Source organism: Dipodomys merriami, unplaced genomic scaffold, assembly GCF_024711535.1.
Source record: "Dipodomys merriami isolate MVZ:Mamm:240054 unplaced genomic scaffold, mDipMer1.0.p SCAF_69, whole genome shotgun sequence".
Lineage (NCBI taxonomy): Eukaryota > Metazoa > Chordata > Mammalia > Rodentia > Heteromyidae > Dipodomys > Dipodomys merriami.
Window position 1 is genome coordinate 1400388 of NW_027206279.1, and position 22860 is coordinate 1423247.

The following is a 22860-nucleotide window of genomic DNA, read 5'->3' on the forward strand; positions in this document are numbered from 1 at the left end:
ATTTAGTTCTGGCTACTTGTAATTTACTCCCTGCATAGCACAACACTGTGGAATCACCAATTTAGCGGAGTGTTTGAATTCTTTCCCTCACAACAATGGTCTGGAGTCTCTGGTCAGCTCTCTGAGCCTGATTATCACTAGGCTCCACACCCCTGCAGGGCTACCTCTTTAGAAACAACCAGCCCATATCAAGGGGTCCCATGGGGGGCAGAGAGGGTGGAGGGAGGGGAAATGCTCCGGCCAGTTAGAATTAGACCCCTGTGAACCGGACACAAAGGCTGCCTTGTGGGAGGGCCTCTCTCTGGCCTCCTGGGGTCATAAAGTGGCGTGGTTCCTTTTAAGTTGGCTCTGATAGTTTTTCACGCCATTAAGAAAACACATTTTTTTGAAAGGTGGGAAGGGAGGGAGGGCTTTCTGTTCCCTTTAATACCCCGTCTCCTGTCTTGGCTTTATGCCAGAAAATATGAGACACCAATTTTCTGTTTACTTGTTTGTTTTAGGCATGGTCTCAGAGGTCTTGTAAGCTATCTATTTTCCCCACAAACGACAGGGTAGAGTCATTTCTTTGTATAGCTGACTTTTTTTTTAATGGAGGAAAATCTTGTTTGTTTTGAACAGAATTAGGACCAAATCTCACAAAGTATCAGTATCATAAACTTGAGATATCTGATCTCAACTGTAGAACCAGGGCAGAGACTCCTGTGAACAGCTTGTCATTTGCTTTCTCTTTTAAACCTAGGATAATGGAATTAATCTGGTGGACTATGTTGTGAAGTATTACCTGCGTTACTACGATCAGGTAAGAAATATTACCACATAGAAACTGTGCTAATGGGGTTTCAACTCTGACGCATGGATGGCATTCAGCAATTGGGTGATGGATAGCTGGACAGATGATTTCACACCCAGCTCTGAATGTTCTCCAGACTCCAGGGTTTAAAAAAAAATAGTGAAACCGAGAGAGCAATGTTAACTTTGAGAAAGAGAAGAATTGTTCTTGGCACACGTCTACTGATTCTCAGTGTACAACACAGCTTTGTTGAGTCACCTTAGTTGCGTTGTGGTCACATTGTGAGGTTCTCTGTGAACTCGGGTTCCATTCGGTAACTGCTTATAGTTGAAACTGGATTCTGAGATACAGAATAAAAAGAAGTCAAGGCACAGTAATACCCAATGTTGTACCCACAGTGCAGCTGTGAACAAGTTGGAGACACTGAATTTGAACAAGTCCTTCCTCTACTTAGATTATATTTGCAATTAGAAACAAATATGTCTGTGAGAATCAACCTGATCACAATTTTCTGTTTCTTTCCTTCTTGTTGAACTGAGTACAAAGAGCCAGTCACTGTGAGACAAAGAGCGACTATTTCTGAGAAATAAAACAATTAGTATGAACAGAGAAAAATCACAAAGGAACATGTGGTCAGGACTCGGGCCTAACTCGCTATGGAAGCAGAGTGTTTCCCAGGCACCAAAGAAAGAAAAAGAGAAAGATCTCATGCAGAGAAGCTAAGCACTGGTCAGCTCCTTTCTATGATCTCCTCCCTCTCTGATAGATGGATCTAACTCCTCTTAATGAACCTGCCTAGCCCTTCCCTCCCTCCCTCCCAACTGCTCTGCTTCCATGCAGGCCATCAGATCTCTTCCCTCTCTGATAGATTTACCTAACTCCTCAGATCTTGGTCATTTGGCACCTTTGGCTCTTCTCTGACTTCAACTAAGCTCATTGTCTGTATTTTTCCTTCCTGCTCACCCCAGTTCACAGAGGCTTTAAGGAGACTCCTGGAGGATTTCAGTGTCTCCCAGCGCCTCTCCACTACCAGCGGCACCTCCATAGCACCCACACCATTTACCTGTGCTCGGACAGCATGCTTCCATTCAAAACAAAAACAGTGCCCCATTTTCAATTGAGTTAAGACGATTCCACTCCACTTTAGTCTTTTGCATCCAAGCTGTTGTTACTTTTCCTTTACACATATTCTGTGATTTAATCCAAGACATGATGTTCTCCAACCACACCCTTACTAGTACGCTTGCTTACTAATGGATTTTTACTTCTGATGCCTCTCAGAGTCACACACACACACACACACACACACACGCACGCACACACACATGTACACACGCACGCACACACATGCACACACGCATGCACACACATGCACACATGCACACACACATGCACACATGCACACACACACACACACACACACACACACACACACACACACACACACACACACACACTTCCCTTTTCTCTTCTTCTCCCTAAAAAGAATCTACTTCGTGGTCATTCAGTGATGAGCACAGTGGTACCTACCTGTCATCTCAGATGAGGCAGGGCCACATAGTGAATTTGCGGCCGGTTTGGGCTGCATAGTGAGACTCTAAATAAAATTCCTCCCTCCTTTCCTTCCTTCTTCCCTCCCTCCCTGCCCTCTCCCCCGTCCTTCCCTCCCATTTCGTTTTTGCTTTGTTTTTGAGCGAGGGTCTTGCTGTAGCTCGGGCTGGTCTCAGTCGCCATCTTCTCTGTTCTCCTGTCTGGGTCTCAGATGCCAGGATGGCAGGCTCCATCACCTGCCTGCTGGCAGAAGACCTTTCTAACTCTATGCTGGCTAAAGCAGATTGACCTGATAGTGTCTGCCTCTACCAAGTGGAACGCATTGCATAGAAAGGCTGAGACTGTCCTACAAAATGGAGAATCCAATGAAATTGACTTCCTGGAGGGAAAGCTTATCAAAAGAATAGTCACAACCACCGGCGTGGCCTAGTCTAGAAAAATCCATCCACACCTGTGTGGTGGTTTACTGGCTTGCCCTTTGCACGATGCTCTTCACTCACCAGCATGTGGGATCGTTGGTCTGTGAAACCACCCTTTTCTTCTGGGAATATAAGTGATGATTTTGTGATTAGTGGTAGTGAACCACAGCTGACTCCTGACTCTCAGGCCTGTGGTTGGATCTCAGTCTAGGTCCAGGTTGAAGAAGTCCACACACAGTCTTCCATTCAACACTGAGTAGCTTTTGCAAAAGCTACTACCGGGCTGATTTGCCCACTGGCATTTTCTGTGTTCCTCTGATGAGGAGTTTTGGAAGGTGGTCTGCTTCCTGAGTCCTTGCAGCGCAGCTCACCAGTTAAGCCTCTTAGATGTTCTGTCTTAGCACTTAGACTAGGGCGCCCCTTCCAGTGTTTCTAAAGCAATAAAATAAATGTAGAACAATGGAAAACATAAATTTATTATATTCTGATAAGTGAGGAAAACCACTTTTTCTGGTGTCCATAGAGAAGCTAAGGGGCTTAAAGGAAGGGAACGAATCCAGGACCCTAAAACCACAAGGAAATGTGATCAATTAGATGATTCTGGCTAAAAGTGCAGATTTTCCTAAAGCGTATTACACACGCTATCTACAGCAGTGCCCACCAGCCAGCACAGTCTCTTGGCATGCCAGGCTTTGTAGATATCCTGAGAACAAGGCAGAGTTCTTGCCCTTTAGATGCTTATTGTCTAGTGGGAAAACGCACAAGCTAGCACCACAGTTTTTAAATGAAGGCAGTAAGTGCTGTGATCAGGGTGTCAGAGGCTCTTGGAATACAGGAAATAAACACCCAAGCTTGGAGATTGAAAGGAAGTCTCTTAAGGAGGTATGAGGGTGAACAAGGAGGAGTAAGGAGTCCCTGGGGAAGGGGTGGCAAAGGCCTAGAGACCAGAGACTGTGGCCTTGTCTCCATCTCAGGAAGGTTAGAGGGAGGTGGGGACGGGAGGAAGAAGCAGGGCTGCAGCGCAGCAGAGGCCAGATCACACAGCGCCTGGTGAAGCAGCTTGAGAGTGAGGAAGGACGGGCTGTGAAGGGAAGCCGGCAGCGTGGTGCTTGTGGAGAGAGGAAGCGCTGAAGGCTGCCTGAGACCTGCGTCTGGGGAGAAGGCAGGGGGCTGGGAAAGACATTTGGTCTCGGTTTTATTGGGCCTGAGATTCTGCCTTCTCAGCTTAGGTCCTCCATGAGATAGCGCAGAGGAGCTTGTCAAAACCATACCAACCCTGCCCCTAGTAAATGCCGGCTCAGGTAAATGAAGCAGCACTTGGAAACGCTTTACAAATATGGTGGCGGCCACACTTGGGAGTGGTGAGGGAGCGTTACAGTGATGCCAGTGCCATGCATTTTTGGCTGACAATGAGAAGGGCGAGAAGATGTACCTCTTCCTTTGTTTGCAATATCCCTTAGGAAGCCGGGACCGAAAAGAGTGTCTTCCCCTTGCCTGAGCCACAAGACCTCCTTCTGGCCTCCCAGGTCAGGTTCGAAGACCTCGTGAAAGATTTAAGAAAGCTGAAGAGGCAACTGGAAGGTAACAGGAATTGTTTGTGCTACTCTGATAACTGCAAAGATGCGTTCTTAAGAAATGTGTTGGAGGACCGTTTATGTCAGGTGCGCGGAGCGCAGCAGGCCCGCCCCTCTCTGGTCTGCTGCGTCCCGTGTGGAGCTCGGCCTTGCCCCGAGCATTGGTGGATGCGTGGATGTGCTGCTCTCTTTTAGGAAGGCTGGTTGTTTGTTTACTGTCCATGTCTTGTCATACCTACAGTTTCTCACATTTCGTAGGTACGGCTTTTTTAGTAATAGCACCAACTATTTTTTGGAACCATGCTGTTTTCTATTATCCTTATCACCACCAAATAAGGAGAAACTGTCTTAAGTCTGTTTACAGATGAAAAAAACAAGACTTAAGAGAAATTGTATCATGCTGTCAATCAGAGGCATTGGACTAAACTGACAATTAGAGCAAATGCATTGTCTTACTTTGCTGCTTGTACACATGTGAATGCCTGCACACATGTGTGCACACATATATGCTCATGCACATGCACACATGCACATATATCACTCATGTACACTAGCATCTTTATATATTTGGCTTCTGTATGGATGCAACCATAGACCCACAGTAAGCATTCTATTACAGTTTCATTTACATTTTTAGTTATTCAAAATGTGATATTGCAAAAGCCCCTTTTTTTGACTTTATTGAAAAGTAAAAGTACGTCTTGCTTGAGTAGGAATTTTCCTTTGGCGTCTCAGTCGTCTACTGTTTTTACTGTGGAGACATCTTCTTGTCCAGAAACATAAATACTCTCCTTGGAGCTTGTGTAACTCCAGCTGAAGATCGCTGTAGAGGATTTAGGGAGCGTGTTAATGTGGAAATGGAACCCTGTGTGCCAGAAGGGGTGTTGGAGGGAGCAAAGAATTTCAACCAGGAATAGTTTTACACTAAGACATAAAATAAACATTAAAAGATGTTTATTGTGAAAGAGTGGTCAGAACCTGCGTTGTAGGCTACGAGCAGCTTTGAAATGGAGGCAGAGCTGGACAGGTCCTTTCCCAGTGGCAGGGAGAGCCATTTATTTTTACTTTGGGCATAAAACTTGCTTCAATCAGGAAAGTGGTTACAAGTGCATACTTTTACCTTGTAAATGACTTTTAGAGGAGTGTGTGTGTGGGTTTTCCCCCTGTTGATGCGGTTGGGGGAGTGGATTCATCCCACTGGGAGCTTTGTCCAGGACTAGGACCTGTGAGCTTGGAGCCATTGTTTCCGTCTGTCACGGGTAATGGACACTTTTGTCTGTATCTACACTGAGGAAGTTGATTCCTATCACCATCAAGCAGTGTGAGCCGTCTCTGAGCCCTCTCGGTCCCTCTTCAGGCGGGACTAGGACCCAGGCCTGTCCCCCAGATGGTAGCAAGAGTCAGCAGCAAGGGCCGGTCCTGAGTGCTCAGCTCTCCCACTTCTTCGCTCCCTGGGAAGCCCAGGGCCTGACCCCAGCGTAGACTTCTCGGGAGAAATCTGATCTCTTTTTGATCTTTCCCCTTCTCTTCCAGGCACTGGCCCCTCTGACATGCTAGTGAGTCGGATGATAAATAGACAGGGATAGAGAAGTCACTAGGAAGGGGGTCCAGGGAGTTGGGGGCAGCGGCTGCCGGAGTCTCCCGACGTCGGCCACTGAGGCCCTTCAGTCCTCACACTGTCCTCAGCCAGCTTCAAGATCTGCAGAATCTTCTGGAGTTGGTGAAGCTGCCTCAGGAAGAAAAAACAAACATCACCTTAGTTAATTTTCTCCTCTGAATCGAACGACTCCAAAAGACACAATTTACCACAAAAACAAATGGGGAATGCCGTCCCTACCCCCCACACATTGACTATTTACACAAAAAATGCCCTGCTAATGCCAGTGTGCTTAACACATGAACGGTGCCCAGTACGCATTGAAGGAACATGCAGATGCTGGGCTCTCTAATGAATTTCTTTCTCCTTTAAATACCATCTGGCAAAATGGCCAGAATGCTGGCGGCCCGTTTCATCTCGGCTCTCCCATTCGGCCTCACCGCCGTCCCCACAAGGCCTTCGTGTGAGCCGCGATTGGATGTTTAATTGAAGAGGACATAATCTTCACACACACAGCAAAGATTTGATGAGGCCTTGAGGTTTATTGTAGCCATTAAAATGTTTTAGCTGTTGGCAAAACCCCAGAAAATGTCTAAAACCAAACCAGATGTGATTAGCAAATTTTAAGAAGCATCAGGCCCCAGCTTTCTAGGCAGGCTCCACCCCTTAGAAGAAAATATTCAGAGGGGGCTGGGGAAGTGGCTCAGGGGTAGAGCGCTCGCCTCGCATGCATGAGGCCCTGGGTTCGATTCCTCAGCACCACATAAACAAAAAAGCCAGAAGTGGCACTGTGGCTCAAGTGGTAGAGCGCTCGCCTTGAGCTGAAGAGCTGAGGGACGGTGCTCAGGCCCAGAGTTCAGGCCCCACGACCAACAACAACAACAAAAAAAAGCAAGAAAGAAAATATTCTGAGTAGTGTTAACCACGCCTTTGCAGTGCAGTGTGGCTTTAGCCAAGGGTTGATGGTCATGCAGATGTCACCAGTAGGAGCAGAATAAACATCTTTCAGAAAGGTGAGAACTTTGAATAACATTTTAATACAAGGGTGTCGTGAGTAGCATTCCTGGAATTTGTGTGGGATTATTATTAGGTGATTACACACGCACACATATAGAATGTCCTCTAGTTTTTACAGTTACTACAAGAAGACTATATTATTTTGATCTCTCACAAGATAAGGATGCTGAAGCTCGTGGTGCTCACGCAGCTAAACCAGGGTTTCATAGGTGATGACTTTGCCATGTTTTGAAACTAGATATCACTAGGGAATATATTCAGCACCGTGACATACTTTCAGTTCGATCTCTGATCGAACTATGTTATGCTATGTTCACAGCATACAGCTCTGTGAATAATAGGTAAGTGAGGTAGCTGTGTGTGGGTACACCCCCCCAGAAAGGCAAACGTCCCATTCTAGATCAGGTAAAGATACAGGAATAAACTTACTTGGAGTTGAGGATGGACTGAGGTTATACAGGGTGGATGAGCAAATAGACAAATATTCTATGGATTCTATGGAGTCTGATATATGCCACAGTTTGGGGAAAGAATGATCTTGATAAATAGTATAACCATAAAATACATTTATCTTCCAGGGCTAGAGTAATATCTCAGTGGCATTGCTTGGCATATGTGAGGCCCTGTATTCAGTCCTCAACATCAAAGTAATCAATAAAATACTCATTTATTTTAATGGGACAGTATGGCACCTGCATCATTTCGTAGGAAATAATGAATGTGTGGGGACTTGTTGGAAAAGCTGCAAAAAGACAATTAGTAGTAGGAAAGTACGCAGCCTGTGCAGCTGGGCCTGCTGTGGAGGGGCCTAGCAGGCCGTGATGGACGGAGGCTGTAGAGCTCCCAGACTACCTGTGCTCCCTCCTCCAAACCGTGAAGAGCAGAACCAAGTACCGCATGCGGTGAACTCACCGCAGACTTTCTTTTCTCTACACCCCTTAATCACACAACATTTTCCTGGACTGACTGTCATAACAGCAGCAGTAGTTTCTTTCTTAACCTTGATCTTGTTTGCGAGCCAGATACTCGTACCCATCCGTATGTGTGGGGAGGGAAGTCAAGGCCTCTAAAGATGCCCAAACCCAAGCCTCTAAAGTCTCTGGCTATGTTGCCTTACATAGAAAAGAGAAATTGTGTTGCTGTTGACATGGGAAGGTTATTCTTGGAGGATTACTCAGTGGGACTAATGTAATCACAGGAATCTTTAGCATGAAGCTTTGAAAGCCCTTCAGCTTTCCCTGTTTGGGATTTAACTACAGAAGAATGGTGAAGGAAATGTAATGTTACTGGCTTCGAAGGTGGAGGAAGTGGGAAATGAGCCGGGGAGAGGGGCAAGCTTGCACGACTAGAAAAGGCAGACCAGATCCTGCCTGCCCTGCACACAGGCAGGAACATAGCCCTGTCAACACCGGGCCCTTAGCCCAGCCAGCTTTGTGTTAGTTTGACTTCTAGCAAACAGACCTGCAAGATACATTTGTGTTGTTTTAAGCCACTTACATCCCATTCATTTGTTATACTAGTAATAGGAAACTAACACCCTGTGGAACAAATCTCACTGTGCTTTTACACCAACCCCACCCTCAACACGCACATGTGGGCACACCACTCAGCCTTCCTTGCAAAGGTAAATGAGAGTTCCCCGGTAGCGGCACTCACCAATATCAAGTGAAGTGAAAATTGGTATGCCAGAGACAAGCCTGGAAGTGCTGTGCACTCGGATCACCATGGGGATTCCCAGTGATAGCTTAGTAAGGTTCCCCAGAAGTATGTTAGTTAATAATCAACACAAAGAAGGTTGGCCCTTTCAAAACAGCATCTGTCAATGGTAAGAAAGAAACTGATTTTATTTTCTTGCGTTGAATACTTAGTAGTATTTAGCAGACTATACATTATGTGAAGCATAGCTTACAAAAATGGATATTGATATTACTGTCAGTTTTAGAAGTTGTTAGCTAAGTAGTCAGACTGGATGATCTCTAGAAGCTGAGGGGAATCGCTGGCATTGGCTCTTGGTCTCTGTCCATCCTTTCTTGGTTGTACTGCTCTGGCCAGGGCTGATGATTAAAACTTGGTTTAAAAACACAAAAGTCAACTCTCAATTGTAGCTAGACAGATTACTGAGATTAAGGATTGGGCATAGTTTTGAAAAAGTTAATAATGTATTCTTTCTTGCATTAACTCATTGAGTCAGCTGAACGACTTCCGCATTGGAAACCTTTCTTGTTTAAAACCAGTTGGTAAACAGTAAACTAGCTGTGGTCTGCCCTGCGAGGTGGAGACGTGCGTCTCCTTCGCAGGGGGCTCGTTGTGCTCAGGGAGGTGAGACGCAGCCCGAGGATGGGCTGCTGAGTCGGAGGCCAGGCCTGCCGGAAGGAAGCTGTCCGCAGGAGAGCTCGCGTCTCAGAAACCAAGGCAGAAGCAAGACCACGCAGCACCTTGACCGTGACCTCACTGGCTTTGTTCCCGTTTCGATTTGGGGCATTGCACGTTTCCTTCCCTCCTCTCTGCCCTACGGTTGATAAAGAGTAGACTGAGGGAGGGAGGTAATTGTAAATGTCTGAATTTGAGTCCCTCTGAGAGCAGAAGGACCCTCTCTCCCTGCTCCTCTGCCGGCTGCTCCAGTGCAAGCGTGGTCTCAGCCTTCACTCTCGGCCCTGGAGGCTATTCAGCAGAAATCATGTATCCAGAGGTCCACGCTTCGATGTGAGGATGGCCCTTGGCAGCCTGTGCCAGCCCGCACCACGGAGCCTGAAACACAGTTTGAGATAAGTGACCTCTTGATACTGTCAGACAGAGAACTGAAGGCTCCTCCTTGCTCCTGGAGAGGCCCCGGCTCTGTAGGATTGATAACTGCCACCACCTGGTGTAAGCAAGTGGCTTTCTCCTCATGAGAGGAGGAGGGGAGAGAGAAGGAGATAGGGAACAGAAACACCGCTTCAAGTGAGTGAATGTTTTGTTTATATGCTTATTTGAAAATGGCCCCCGAACAGTCTGACTCAGGAAAAAATGGTTCTTTAGAGAAAGACGGTTGGTTGAACACTCATGTAGGATTAGTAAAGAGGTCTTTAAAACTCAACAGCACAGGTGGGAACGTGGCTCAGTGGTAGAGTGTTTATCTAGCAAGCATGAAAGCCTGGGCTAGATTCCTCAGTACCACATACACAGAAAAGGCCAGAAATAGCACTGTGGCTCAAATGGTATAGTGCTGGTCTTGAGCAAAAGAAGCTCAGGGACAGTGCCCTGGCCCTGAGTTCAAGCCCCAGGACTGGCAAAAACAAACAAACACCAAAAAACAACAACAACAAAAACGTCAACAGCACAGACAATGAGAGAGAACCACAAAATTTCCAAAGCTTGAAAAACAAATGGACAAGTGGTACATGGTTTACCAAACAAGAAATCTCAACTGCAATTCAGAAGGAGAGAAGAGCAGAAGATAATCCATACATACCACAAACCTCTGCATTAATTTATACCTAAGTACAAATATACAAGATTCATCCATAAAAGTAATGAAGTCATTCAAGAGAATCTGCTCAAATGATTGATATGATTTCCTAATTTTAAAATGTCCAAATGGGTCTTGATATGAGGGAGTGAAGCGGATTCATACTATTATTAGAGCATTTCAGACCTCTTAGGAAGAAAGAGAAATTTCCCACTTCTATAAGAGGACCTAGGAACAGATTTCACCCAGAGCAAAAGAGGCAGAATGACTTCAGACTTTCCAACAGCATCATTGAGAACTATAAATGGATTTGAATTTAGAGAGGAGCATTAGCCCCAGTTCAGACTCTGAAACCATCATGTCAGATTTGGGGGTAGGTTAGAGCATTTTAAATGTAAATTCTCAAAACCTGATCTCCCTATACTCATCAAGACGCTTCTGGAGAATATACTGTGGTGTTACACTGGTCACAGGAAATTAGAAGTCTAAGACAGAAGACCAGAGTGAGTCCCGAAGGGCTGGATTAGGTAAAAAGAAACCACAGAGAAGACTGTTCAGAAACACTCGGTTTCCACCTCTGATGAACCTGGATGTCGAGAGAGCCACAAGAGACTGACCAACTAAACATGAAGAAAATGAAAATATAATCTGTTCTGAGACAGGTAGGTAGACTGTTGAGAGTGCTACCTATTTACAGTACATGAAGAGAAAAATCAGGTAGCAACTTATTAGAGACGCACATGAACTTGATGGAAACGTTAGCTTTGCCAACGCGATCGCCGGTGGTGGAGGGAGACAGTAAGCCGCTGTCTGCGGGGTGTACGGAAAGCATTTATTCTTAGCCCACGTGACTGTGTACGTTTGGTGAATACACCTCAAGAAGGTAAACACATAATGTCACTTGTGACAGGTAGTTTGCTGAAGTTCAGGCGGCACAGGCTGGTGTGTGGAGAGTAGCGCTGGGCTGGGATTTAAGAGACTCGGGTGTAAGGTTTAGTTCTGCCACTTTCCACACGATGAGCCATGCTGCCTTGAGAAACCATTCGGCCTCTGAGGCACTCGTGGGGGCAGGGGAACAATCACACCGCTCTGCTCTGCCCACCTCAGAGAGCACTGGAATGCTCAGCTAGGACGGTGTGTGGGGAGATGCTTGTGGCACTGCAGCTGGTACTTACAGTCACTCCTAAGCGATAAAGCGTGGAGTTTGTTCAGTGCATGCTGGTGCGTCCTTGGAGGGCGAATTGATCCATTAGGACAGCCCTGGCTCATTTATCACCTTTTGGGAAACTCCAGAAGACACAGCCTGAATGATTATTGACCATGCCTGATTCACCAGCTCGGCTCCTCCTCCTCAGTCCATTTGTCCATGGCAGTAGTTTACTAAGGCTGAACTCTGGTATGAGATTGGATACATTACCCAGAGCCCAGGCCACGTTGCCATGGCGTTAAAAATATTTAGTCTTGCAAGCAGAGTTTTAGAAATAATTTTTCAAACTTCGATGTGATTTATTTTTGCAAAATGGTTTCAACCAAACAGACTTGGGGACTGGGCTGAGTGTTTCGGAAGGGCTGTTGAGCAGCGTGGTGGCTCCTGACGCAGGGTAAAGGTCACACGTCCCCAAATGGGATGCCTTCAAAGACAAATTGTACAGAGAGGAGGGAGAATGCGGAAACTGAAATTTGATTCACCCGCGTAATTAATGGAAGAAGTTTGTGTTCCCTTTGAAGCCGTGGCTGCGACATCGCGGTGTGGGCGGATTTCCCCTGAGTTTGCCCTCTGTTCTCACCCATTATTTATAAGCCAGCTTGGCTAGCAGGATTTATTGTGTTTGTTTTAGTTGTTAATAAACAACATAAAATCTTGAACCAATCTTGAACTGCTATTTTGGGAGTCAGAAGTTCTGAATTCAAATCCTTGCTTCACAAGTTGTATAACCCTCGGCGGGTCATAAAACATTAAGGGCCTTGGTGCCTGTCTCGCTGCTGTTTTGATTGGGGTGTGTTAACCTGTGGGGCGTCAGGGCTTTGTGCCCACACGGGAGATACTGCGTCACATGCACCCCTCTGACACTGTCTTATCAAGACTTCTCCATAGACTTAGTAGTCAGAATAACTAAAACCTCAGGGACCTCTGAGTACTCACAGGCAGAGCGTGCAGATAGAGGTCTATTCTTGAGTTAGTCTGTGCCTTAAATATTCTTTGATACCACTTAGCAATACTTTTTGTAGTGATCTTTGTATGGAGCTCAGTTTTTAATGAGGAAAGATGGCTCCAGTCAGGAGCCTCTGAAAGTGATCCTTTAATCCCTTAATCTGTTCATCTGAATCCATTTACATGTAGGGGCTTCTGTCTGTCTTTCCGTGTCCCCATTTAAAACAAGGAGGAACTTCACGTGGTGGCCTCTGGAGGTTTGGGGCCACGTTGGCTGTGTTTCTTACAGTTCATGGGTATCCCACGTTTTTTATTTGAGACAAGTTCCCACTATGTTGTGTGGGCTGGCTGCACACCTCCCAAGGAACGGGATCACAGGCTCGGCCGCCACGCGTGGCTGGTCCCCACACTGATAAAGGCAGGAGGCAAAATAAGACAGGAGTGTCGGGGGGCGCTCCTGGGTTCAGATTTGTCTCAGCTCTTACAGTCGGTGGGTGCACCGTCCTCACCCTCACCTCAAACCTCTCGGGGAGACCTCAGCTTGAGAGAACCAGAGACGCAAGAGGCCGGCCGAGGTCCTGGGCACTGCGGATCCCTGAGGATGACTTTCTTTTAGCCAGACGGGGATTGGAATAGTCTTGAGAATCAGCACGGAGATAAACAGCAATACATTGACACCGGAGTGGACATCCAGACATCACAGACAGTAACTTCCTCTTTCCTGACCCAAGGAAAATCTGTCAGGGTAGCGTTCTGACCCCACCCCTTTGTGTTCTTAAATTGTTTTTCTGAACTGTTTTGGTAGTCATTAAAAACAGCATCAGATCTCTTGAGTATTAAGAAAAAAAAGTTTGAATAGGAGGAGGACCTTGCTTGACCTTTTCTCTCAGTTTATTTTCTCAGCAAATATTTATTCTAAGCACTGAGTTAACTGCTAATTTTAAATAAACTCCCTGAAATATCAAGTCATTTATGAACACATCTTAAGAGCAAGCATTACCCTCATTTTATAGGGGAGAAGTTTATCCCTCCTTAGGTTTCTCATTTTTCTTTCGCTAGCAACGGGGAAGCAAACTGTCCTTAAGAGTTCTGGTGAAACTTGCCAGTCTCCTAGTGATGGAAAGGTGTGCGGTCCGCCCTTTAGCTGCTCCATACAGTCCCCAGAGTGTGTACAGAGCCCTTCCAGATTTCCACCTCACCAGGAGAATCAGCAAGTGTTTGCTGCTCCAGAGCCTAGGCACTATACACTTGAGGACTTACAAATGCCTACCTGTGTTTTTCAACCCAAGACTTACCTCCCTCTCTCCCAGCCAAACGTGGAATGTTTTAAGCTGGGGGTAAGTCTGATGTGTATGTACACTCTGTGCATTCTCTTCCATCTCTAAAGCCATCCCAGTACCCTGAGTCGTAACCAGTGTCCCGATCATGGGCAAGATGGGACAGAAATGACACAGCAGCTCACTGATCCGCTCGGGATAAGTAATGGGGCAGTGTTGCCCAGTCCCATCACAGATTACTGACTCAGCTGGAAGCCCAGGCCAGGAGATGGCTTAACTGATCTCCGCCCTTGCTTTTGAATTTTGTAGGCTCATTAGCGTAAGGGCTGAAAATGCCCGCGCTGTATAGGTGTGGTAGTTGGTTGTTAGAGGACTCCATCTGTCCTCCTTTGGCTCATGTTTTCCCAGCATGTTCCCCCTTTTTTTTTGTCCCTCCTAACACAGTGAGACTGTGCCGCCAGGGGACTGTCTCCCATTGGAGACTTCCCCAGGTCACCTTCTCTGAGCAGACAGGCCCGGGACGCAGGCCCCAGGGACTGCCGGACCAGCACCTGTGCCATGACTTGAGTCTGGCGGATCCACGACGGGAGACCATGGCTTTAAATAGCTGACCACTGGCCACTCTGCACACTCTGAACTATTTTTGATCCCCAGTGTGATTTTTGAACACATCCTTAAGAAACCCTGACTCCCCACAAGCGGACAATACAACCCTCTTTATATGAAGCCTTGTTTATAAGCTGCGATGCTCCCACAGATTTACAAGTGTCTGTGGAGTTTTAAAGACGATTGCTTAACAGTCATGAAGTGAGACACATAGGGCTGTGTAAATATTTTAGCTGGAATAGGGGATTTTTCACACACAAAAATGTCTGAGCCAAATACTGCATTAAATCTGAAGACAGTGGCAAACGGATGAGCCGCGGTTGCCAGCGATTCCTGGAGCCAGCCCTGGGTCCCAGAACCCATCCTCCAGGTTAGGCTGTGTGTTTTAAAATAACTTTCCATGGCTTTCTTTTTTTTTTTTTTCTTTTCTTTTTCCTTCCTGCCTTTCCATCCCTTACTTCATTATGGCCTATTTAGGTATAAGTTCTTTCCAGAGTAGAAAATGACAATGGATGTGACTAACGAGGAGGCCCGGACTGAGGATCCAGGCCCAGAGGTCACCGCAGTGTGGGAGGGTTGCCGCTGTCCAGGCTGAGCTGTGTGCTGTGCGGAGGCGGGCCGCCTGTTCTAATGAGCTTGTAGGTCTTCATCATCGGCCTTTCCGTCACGGGCAGTTGGCCTGCAAGAAGGCATATAGGGCTCACCTCTTAATGAGCTCCTTGAGTCATAAAGAAAGTCCATTGCCTTTGCTTCCAAGGTGTGTGTGTGTGTGTGTGTGTGTGTGTGTGTGTGTGAGAGAGAGAGAGAGAGAGAGAGAGAGAGAGAGAGAGAGAGAAAGAGAGAGAGAGAGATAGAGAGAGAGAGAGAGAGAGAGAGATTCTACCATTTAACACCCATGAAAACTGTCACAGATAAGCTTTTTAACTCAAGAGAAAGAGCTGACTCGACTTTCCTGTAGCGAAACCATTCCCGACGTTGAGTGCAGCCCCTGTGGAGAGCGCCCTGTCCTCCCAGAGCTGTGCTCTGCTGTGGTCAGCCAGCACCCCAGTCTGGGCCCCGCGGCGCTCACTGTCCTTGCGCTCACTCTTGGATGTGGTGCTCCATCACTGTCCCAGCATGCACCTGACCCAGCCTGCATCTGGTCTTCACAAATGGCTCGATGCTGGCCAGCAAGTCCCAGCATCTGAAAATCATGTGCTTACAACTGTAGAAATGTGTACTTCGGGAATCTGAATCTACAAAGCTCCGTTGGCACCAGCAGCATAATTTACACTTGAATACCACTGATTCAGGCCCTTCCTGAGTACACCTTTTCTTCCATTGTAGCACAACATGGCTTCCCAAAGCAGACTTAGAACTAAATCGATGGAAAACGATGCATGAGTTCTTTCCCTATGTTTTCTTTTTCAAGATATAGGGGTGTGTGTACATTTCTCATAAGGTCTTTTACTGTCTTTAGTTCAAAGGAAGGCTCTGAAGGGGCACTTGTCACGGGGACCAACGCAAGGAACAGTTTGGAATAGATGGCCTGCCCTCTTAACACAATGAATCAAGCCCTTCCCAATCCATCTCATTCAGGCCTAGTCCCGGGTGGGTGATTAATGAATAGTTTTCATGCTAATGTCTCGCAGACCACAGCTGCACCCATCACCACAGAGTCATCTCTGTGGAAACTCTGAGTCAGCGGATTGATAGGAGGCTCCTCTCCACAGTGCTCTGGACGATACCGTGCGAAGGCTGGAGCCAAGGGCCCGGCTCTGCAAGTGCTTCCAAACGTCCTGAAGCATCCTGGCATGTCCTCACTTAGCCTTGTCACTTCTGCTTAAGTTTTTCATGGAGAGTACACACAACCGCGGAGCATTACGGTGCCCCGGCCCTCGGGCGGCCCCCTCCGCAGGATGAATCAGAGTCACGGGGCTCCCCTGGTCCGGCGTCCTGGTGGGTTTATGTTTGCACAGCATTCCTCTGGGCCGAGGTTCTTCTCCCCGGGGGCTGGGCCTCTTCTGCTCTTAGTCAGAATAGCCCTTGGGATTATCCTGTGTAGAATGAAGCTGTGACATGATGCTCTGTTGGCTTTCTTGAGGGAGTGAAAGAAGCTCACCAAGGAAACAATCCCTTGCTGTTTAGGTCTTTAGCCTTTGAGAGGGAGGCCTGGAGCTAGCTTTCAGGCATGCCTGCAACTCCATCCCCGTGTTGCTACTCTTTCTACAGCTTTTCCTCCTCCCCTCCTCCCCCTCCTCCCCCCTCCTCCCCCTCCTCCCTCTCCTCTTTCTCCTCTTCCCTCCCCCTCCCCCTCCTCCCCCTCCTCCCCCTTCTCCTCCTTCCCCTCCTCCTCCTCCTTCCCCTCCTCCTCCTTCCCCTCCTCCTCCTCCTCCTGCTCCGCCTCCTCCTCCTCCTCGTCCTCCTCCTCTCTGGCAGTTCTAGAGTTTGAACTCAGGCAGGCATTGTACTAAGACATCTCCAGTCCTTTTTTGCACTTGTTATTTTTGAGACAGATGCTCACGTTCCTAGGTGTATGTCTGGGGACCTCAGTCTACCTGTTAAAGGCTTTCATTGTAACTGGGATGGCAGGCACACCTACCATGCCCAGCTTCTCATTGAGATGGAGGCTCACAGGCTTTCTGGCCCAAGCTGGTATAAAGCCATGATCCCTTCCACATCGTAGCTTCCTATATAACTAGGTTTATAGGCATGAACCACTGGGTGCTAGCTGGGAGGGTTGGCATTGGGGATAAAACACAAGGCCTCTTCTTCCTAGACTGGTGCTCTTCCACTTGAGCCATACTCGAAGTCCCTAACTTCTTACACACATGGCAATAAAGTCTACACTGGGCTCATCCTCTCCAACTTGACTTCTCCCTTCCATTCTGCCCGCCACGTGCACAAATCCCGTAGCTCTCAAATCCTGCACCTGTGTTCCTCCCTCCTTTCTCTCCTTCCCTGTGGGGCTTTGCTCTGCGCCCTGCACTGCATTCCTTGCCTCGCAGTTCTGTTGCTGTCCCTTGAGACACCAGTTTTGTCGGTGGCTCCCTAGTGTATCTCTATCCAAGCCCCTGAGTCCTGAACTTTTCCCACCTCACGTTGCGTCTGAGCAGGATCATACCATGTGATGATACAAGGGTGAGAAGTACAAAAGTAGTCCATGTGTTCACACGCAGTTTAAATAACTGGATCGCTGTGCTCATAACCTACTTGGGGTGAAAGAGGTGGGCTTGTGACCCATTTCCTCTCGTGTCCAGAGTGCAGGGCTCTTCCTCCGACCTTCCCTGTCTTATTCCCACCGCCTGGTTCCATTCATGCCACACTGAAGACACTTAGCAGATATTTATCAAATTGGTGTGACAATTGAACACTTAACAGAGAGCTCCTTTATAACGAACTCCGTGAACAAGCATTCTAGCCCCACACGATCCAACGTCACCTTGCGTCTCCCCCCCTTACGCAGTCTAGAGATGGGGCAGGCAGACGTGTTAGTGTGTGGGCTGCAGGCCCTGCTGTGAGCCCTGGAGCCCGAGGGCTGGGGCAGCACAAGGATCTCCCGCAAGTGAGGAATAAATTTCAGAACTGGCCCAGAACCACAGGGTGGTGGAGTAGGAATCCCTAATCAGAAAGGAAAGCAGATAGCCGGGATGAGCTGTATCTGGCTTCACAAGGCCCTAGGTGCGATTCCAGCACCGTAAAAGAAAAAATGTACTGAGACTTAACCCAGGCTTATCTAACGTACTCTGTCTTTATTCTCAATCATTCCCATGTTTGTTTGATCTGTTACAGTGCTTAGACATGTACTAGATTTTAATTAGCTATATATGGCCCTTGCTGATACATCCTCCTAAACTCACTCTTGCTTTTAGCATTGCTCTGTATTCTTAGTGGTTGAGAAAAAAAAATACTAACCATTCATGACCTTAACTTGATTCTGAAACCTTAATACACTCAAGACCATACCTTCCTACTGGAAGGATTCACAGGTGCTTAATCCTTAGGGTAATTCTCTTGATTAAGCGTTGTCTTTGTTATTTTATCTCTCACAGTGATGACGATTAGCCGCTCCTCTAGAAGCTGGCATCTTTAATACTCAAAGCATAATTGAACAAAGCCGGAGTGGCTTTGGCTTCCGACACCGGAGTCCTAGCCCAGCCGCGTCTGGGCGCCCTTGGTGGTCTTGCGACATTGAAAGGAGTCTTCTGGTTGGACAATGAATGGCATTTGCAGATTTGTCCCTGACCTCTCTCTTTTTTACACTGCCAGTCTCCAGTGTCATCATTAGTTAGTCTTAGGTCTCCTATTTGTCTGCTAAGGAGCATCTCAGATAAGCCAAGTTAATAAATTAGAGCGGGTGACGCACTGGCCACTGGACCGGTCAGGGGGCAGCTGTCCCCTTTGATCCTGTGGAGTTTCAGGCAGCGTGGGAGTCCTGGCTGCGGGGGCAGAGGGCCGCCAAGCTCATTTGTGCTGGCTTCAGCTTCTCCCTGCATGGCCCTGAGGCTCAGCGCCTCACCTTCCCCTTCCCCAAGGAGCTTGCCTGCTTCCCACAGTGAGTGCTCCCAGTGGGTGAGGGTTCCAGCAAGCAAATAGTCAGACAGGAACACTGGAACACCTGCAAAATTAGAGGCCTCCGAGCTCCAGAACAGGCATCGGCCGCCGCTCTCCCGTCCCTGCGCTCCCGGCTGGCTCTCCTAAATCATAACCACCCTTGGAAGCCTGCGTGCAAGTGTCGAGCACCCTACAAAACGCTTCGTGCGCATCGTCTCATTTAATTCTCTTGCTGTGCCTGGGGTGGAGGTTCTCGTTTTGCAAGTGAAAATGCAGCTTGATGGTAGGCAGGCCTTGATCCAAGCACAAATCTCCGGCCCCGTAAAACGATGGACATCCCTAAGCTTGCTCAACACGTCCAGGAGGGGGGGGGAGAGAGAGAGAGAGAGAGAGAGAGAGAGAGAGAGAGAGAGAGAGAGAGAGAGAGGAGGCTTTGCTTTGCCATGGGGGAAACACGCTGGGACATAAGCTTTGCGTTAGCCGCAGAGACGTAACCTCGAGAATTCTCGCAGCTTCCGTCATCTCCTGTGTCTGAGTCGCGGGCAGGACCTGTATTACTTGTGTTTTACTACAGCTCATGGAGTTTGAATGCAGATGAGAGTTCAGGAATTAAAAGGACTAACCATTTATAGCATGTGAGATTTTAACTTTTAACTATAGCAACATGTGTCTTCAGAGAGAGCTGGAAATCATGAGAAACGTCTGTCGCCCTGAGAGTCCCCTTACATTTCTGAAATGCATTGCCTGCAGGTTTACAAATTCCTCCAGAATCTCTGTTTCTCTGGTTTGTGGACCAGGTGGCGTGGTTTCCATGAGGTGGAAATCCTGTGTGATTTCCGTCTTTCAGGCATTTCCGGCCATAGTCAGAGGGCAGCACAGATCACAACTGGGCTCTGGGCTCTGGGAAATGAAGGCTTTCTTGCCGTGGCATTTCTGCAGATGGTCTGAACACAGAGAACCCTGGGGAGACACCTGGGCCCAGGTTTACTGCCCCCTGTGATGGGGAACTCTGGGTTATTATGGACTCCATGTAGACAAGTTAGAACCATTCCATTTGAGGCAACCTGAGGATCAAAAAAGCAATGCTACAACTTCCATATAGCCTACCTGAATCCGACCACACAACATTACTTCACCTGTTAGTGAGGCAAGACTGGAAGAGAGAGAGGGAAGCGTGAAGAGAAGCCTGTCCCCGTGTTAGAGACCAGGCCCGATGCAAATGTTCCCCTCCCTGAGGAGCCAACCTGAGTGCCTGGGAATGCTGTGTGTCTTCTTCAGTCTCTGTGTTTGGAATAATGGGCCAGGTCCCTTCATTCCCTGGAAGTAGTCATTACTAGATTTGTTCATCTCTTTATTTTGGAGGAACCAAAAGGCAGAATATTTTGCCTGTCCTAAGTCAGAGATGTTTCTAGATCTCCGTGAGGGAAACCCATTCCTAAAGAGAGGTGTCGAATGTGCTAATTATCTCCCCACTAGCGTTTAGGTGATCAGTGACTGACAAGGACTCTGCCCAGGTGATGCCCAGTGCGTGCACAGGGCCTGGCACAGTGCAGGAGCTGAGCAAACCTGTTCTTGCACAAGTCTAACTCACACTTCTCTTCGCAGCATGTGAGCAACAGATGGTGGTGGTGTGCAAGGAGTCTCCAAAGGAGTTCCTCCAGCCGTTCAAGAGCAGACTGGAAGAGTTCTTCCAGAAAGGTAAGAGTCTCCTCCGGCATACGCGCGGACGCTCTCCAACACCCTTCACGCCAAGGTTGCTGCCCCTTGTATCCTGGCTGACACAAGGCTTGCCTCTTCCCTGGTGATCACACCCCAGGTGTGGGTAGAGTTGTGTAACGCCGCCTCTCAAGTCTGACTTGATCTGTTACATCCATTGATTTAGTGTACATTTGTGAAGGATGGACCTTTGACCTCCCCCTGGGGCTCCCAGAGACCCCAGTGCATGTTAACTGACAAACGGCGTCTGTGCCAGGCCTGGGGATGCTGGCCGATCAGGGTTAGTGAACGTGCAGGTTTTAATGTATTTTAGTTTGTTTCTTAATTTCTCAAATTCAACTTGAGGTGGGAAAGAAAACCGGTGTGGGGCGTTTGGAGGCAATTTTTTCCTTACTAGAAAGCCAGAGGAAAGGGATGTAGGAGTCTTTAGGGATATCTCTACACGCTGTTTCTATTACTGAGGAAGGCCACAGGATACCACACCATCAACAAGACTGTTCAGTGGGGTGAATCCACAAAGTATGGCCAAACCGCTCTGGGAATTAGCAGGGCAATTCTCAGTCCATGAGTCAGAGGAGTTCTATCCCAGCTGCTGGCCTGCTACAGACCACTGCTTCCTCCTCCAAGAGCTGTTTACGTGGAAGAGGAAGTCAGAGCCGGCCATTGCTGAGCCCCTGTGTGGCGGGAGGAACACCGACCAGCTCAGTACCCTCCCAGGGCGCAGTGGGAGCTGGGGGACTATAATCGGCGGGTGCTACACGAGGCTCATTTAAGTAAATGCATCACTTTGTAAGAACACCAGCAAATATAGCCTGAAAGCATGAAGTGCTTCTCTTTGCTAAAACTTAACTCATGGTGCCTCCTTCTGACCTCTGAAGCCCTTGTGTGCTTGGGTTCCATTTTCACGTTTAAGTGCTGCCGTTCTGTATCTGGAGAATGCTGCAGTGTGTGTGTGTGTGTGTGTGTGTGTGTGTGTGTGTGTGTGTGTGTGTGTGTGTGTGTGTGTGTGTGTGTGTGTGTGTGTGTGTGTGTGTGTGTGTGGTGTGTGTGTGTGTGTGTGTGTGTGTGTGTGTTTATGTGTTATCCACTGGTGTGCCGGTGGTTCAGTCCTCTCGGTCCTGGCTGCTGATGAGGAATTCTCACCAGATAGGTTAGGAAGGGGGTTGTAGGACAGAGAGAAACTGCGTGTCTCAGAAGGATAAAAGACGCGGGCAATGCCAGGGCATGATGCAGCCAGGACCTGGGGCTTACGGGAAGAACCCGAGACCTTGCTACAGGATCCATACTGTACTGTGGACAACAGATAACACTTAAAAAGTCTGTACGGGACAGGCAAGGCGAAGCTGGGCTTCTTGTTTAGATGTGTGGGTTGTGGGGGTGGGCTTCTTGCCTTTGGTTATTAAGATGATCATAGTTCACAATAACCTGAAGAGAACTGGGGGAAGCGGAAAGACACAGGAAAGGAAGGCACAGTGCATAACAAGACTGGGCTGTGTTAGCTGGATCAGAAGAATACCGCGAGGAAGGAGGAACCAACAGCTTCCTATTTTGCTGGGTAACAGGCCAGATGTTAATAAGAAAGACAGAGTTTGTGAGGGGCAGGGAGGCGAGCTCATCTTGGAGAGCGTTCACTTTGATCCAGGTGAGACCCGTAGGTCAAGGTGTTGGGCTCACAGAACAAAGCTGATGGGACTTCAGAAGCAGCCGTTTAGGTCATAGGAATGAGGGCTATGGTCCAAAGAAAGGGCATGGAACAAGAAGATTCTGGAGCCTCACAACAGTGGAGCCCATGGAAAGGTATCTCTGGAGTAGAGCCTTTATAGAGTGTTTAACAAGAAAGCCAGCTTCCTGGGGCTAGGGGTCCCCCACTCGCGGGGTCTTAGGCAATGGCGTGCATTGAGCCGGAGGAGTTGTTTGCACTGTGCTTTAGTTGACTCATGCTGAGGGTTGGCGGTTCAGTTTTTCTAGCAAATCACGGTGATCTGATTCTTCATTAGTAAATCACATCCTGCTGCCACACTCCGATGGAGATGATGTGTTTTTCCTTCTGGTCTCTTGCCATCCCCTTCTCAAAATGTCCTACACAGTGATACCACCACGGAACTTATTCCCAACTGGTGGTCATTCCCTGTACAGAACCCAGCGTAAGGGACTGATCTCCGTGGCCTCTGAGCCCTTTC

At 47.9% G+C, this 22860-nt stretch overlaps 1 protein-coding gene across 1 annotated transcript in view; it reads left to right on the top strand.

Moving 5' to 3' along the window:
* The window catches only part of Fmn1 (formin 1), a 225881-nt gene that overhangs the window by 148411 nt on the left and 54610 nt on the right, over window positions 1-22860 (top strand). Inside the window, 3 exon segments of the mRNA XM_070005715.1 lie at window positions 740-799; window positions 4221-4341; window positions 20570-20662. Coding sequence (XP_069861816.1) covers window positions 740-799; window positions 4221-4341; window positions 20570-20662 — 274 coding nt within the window.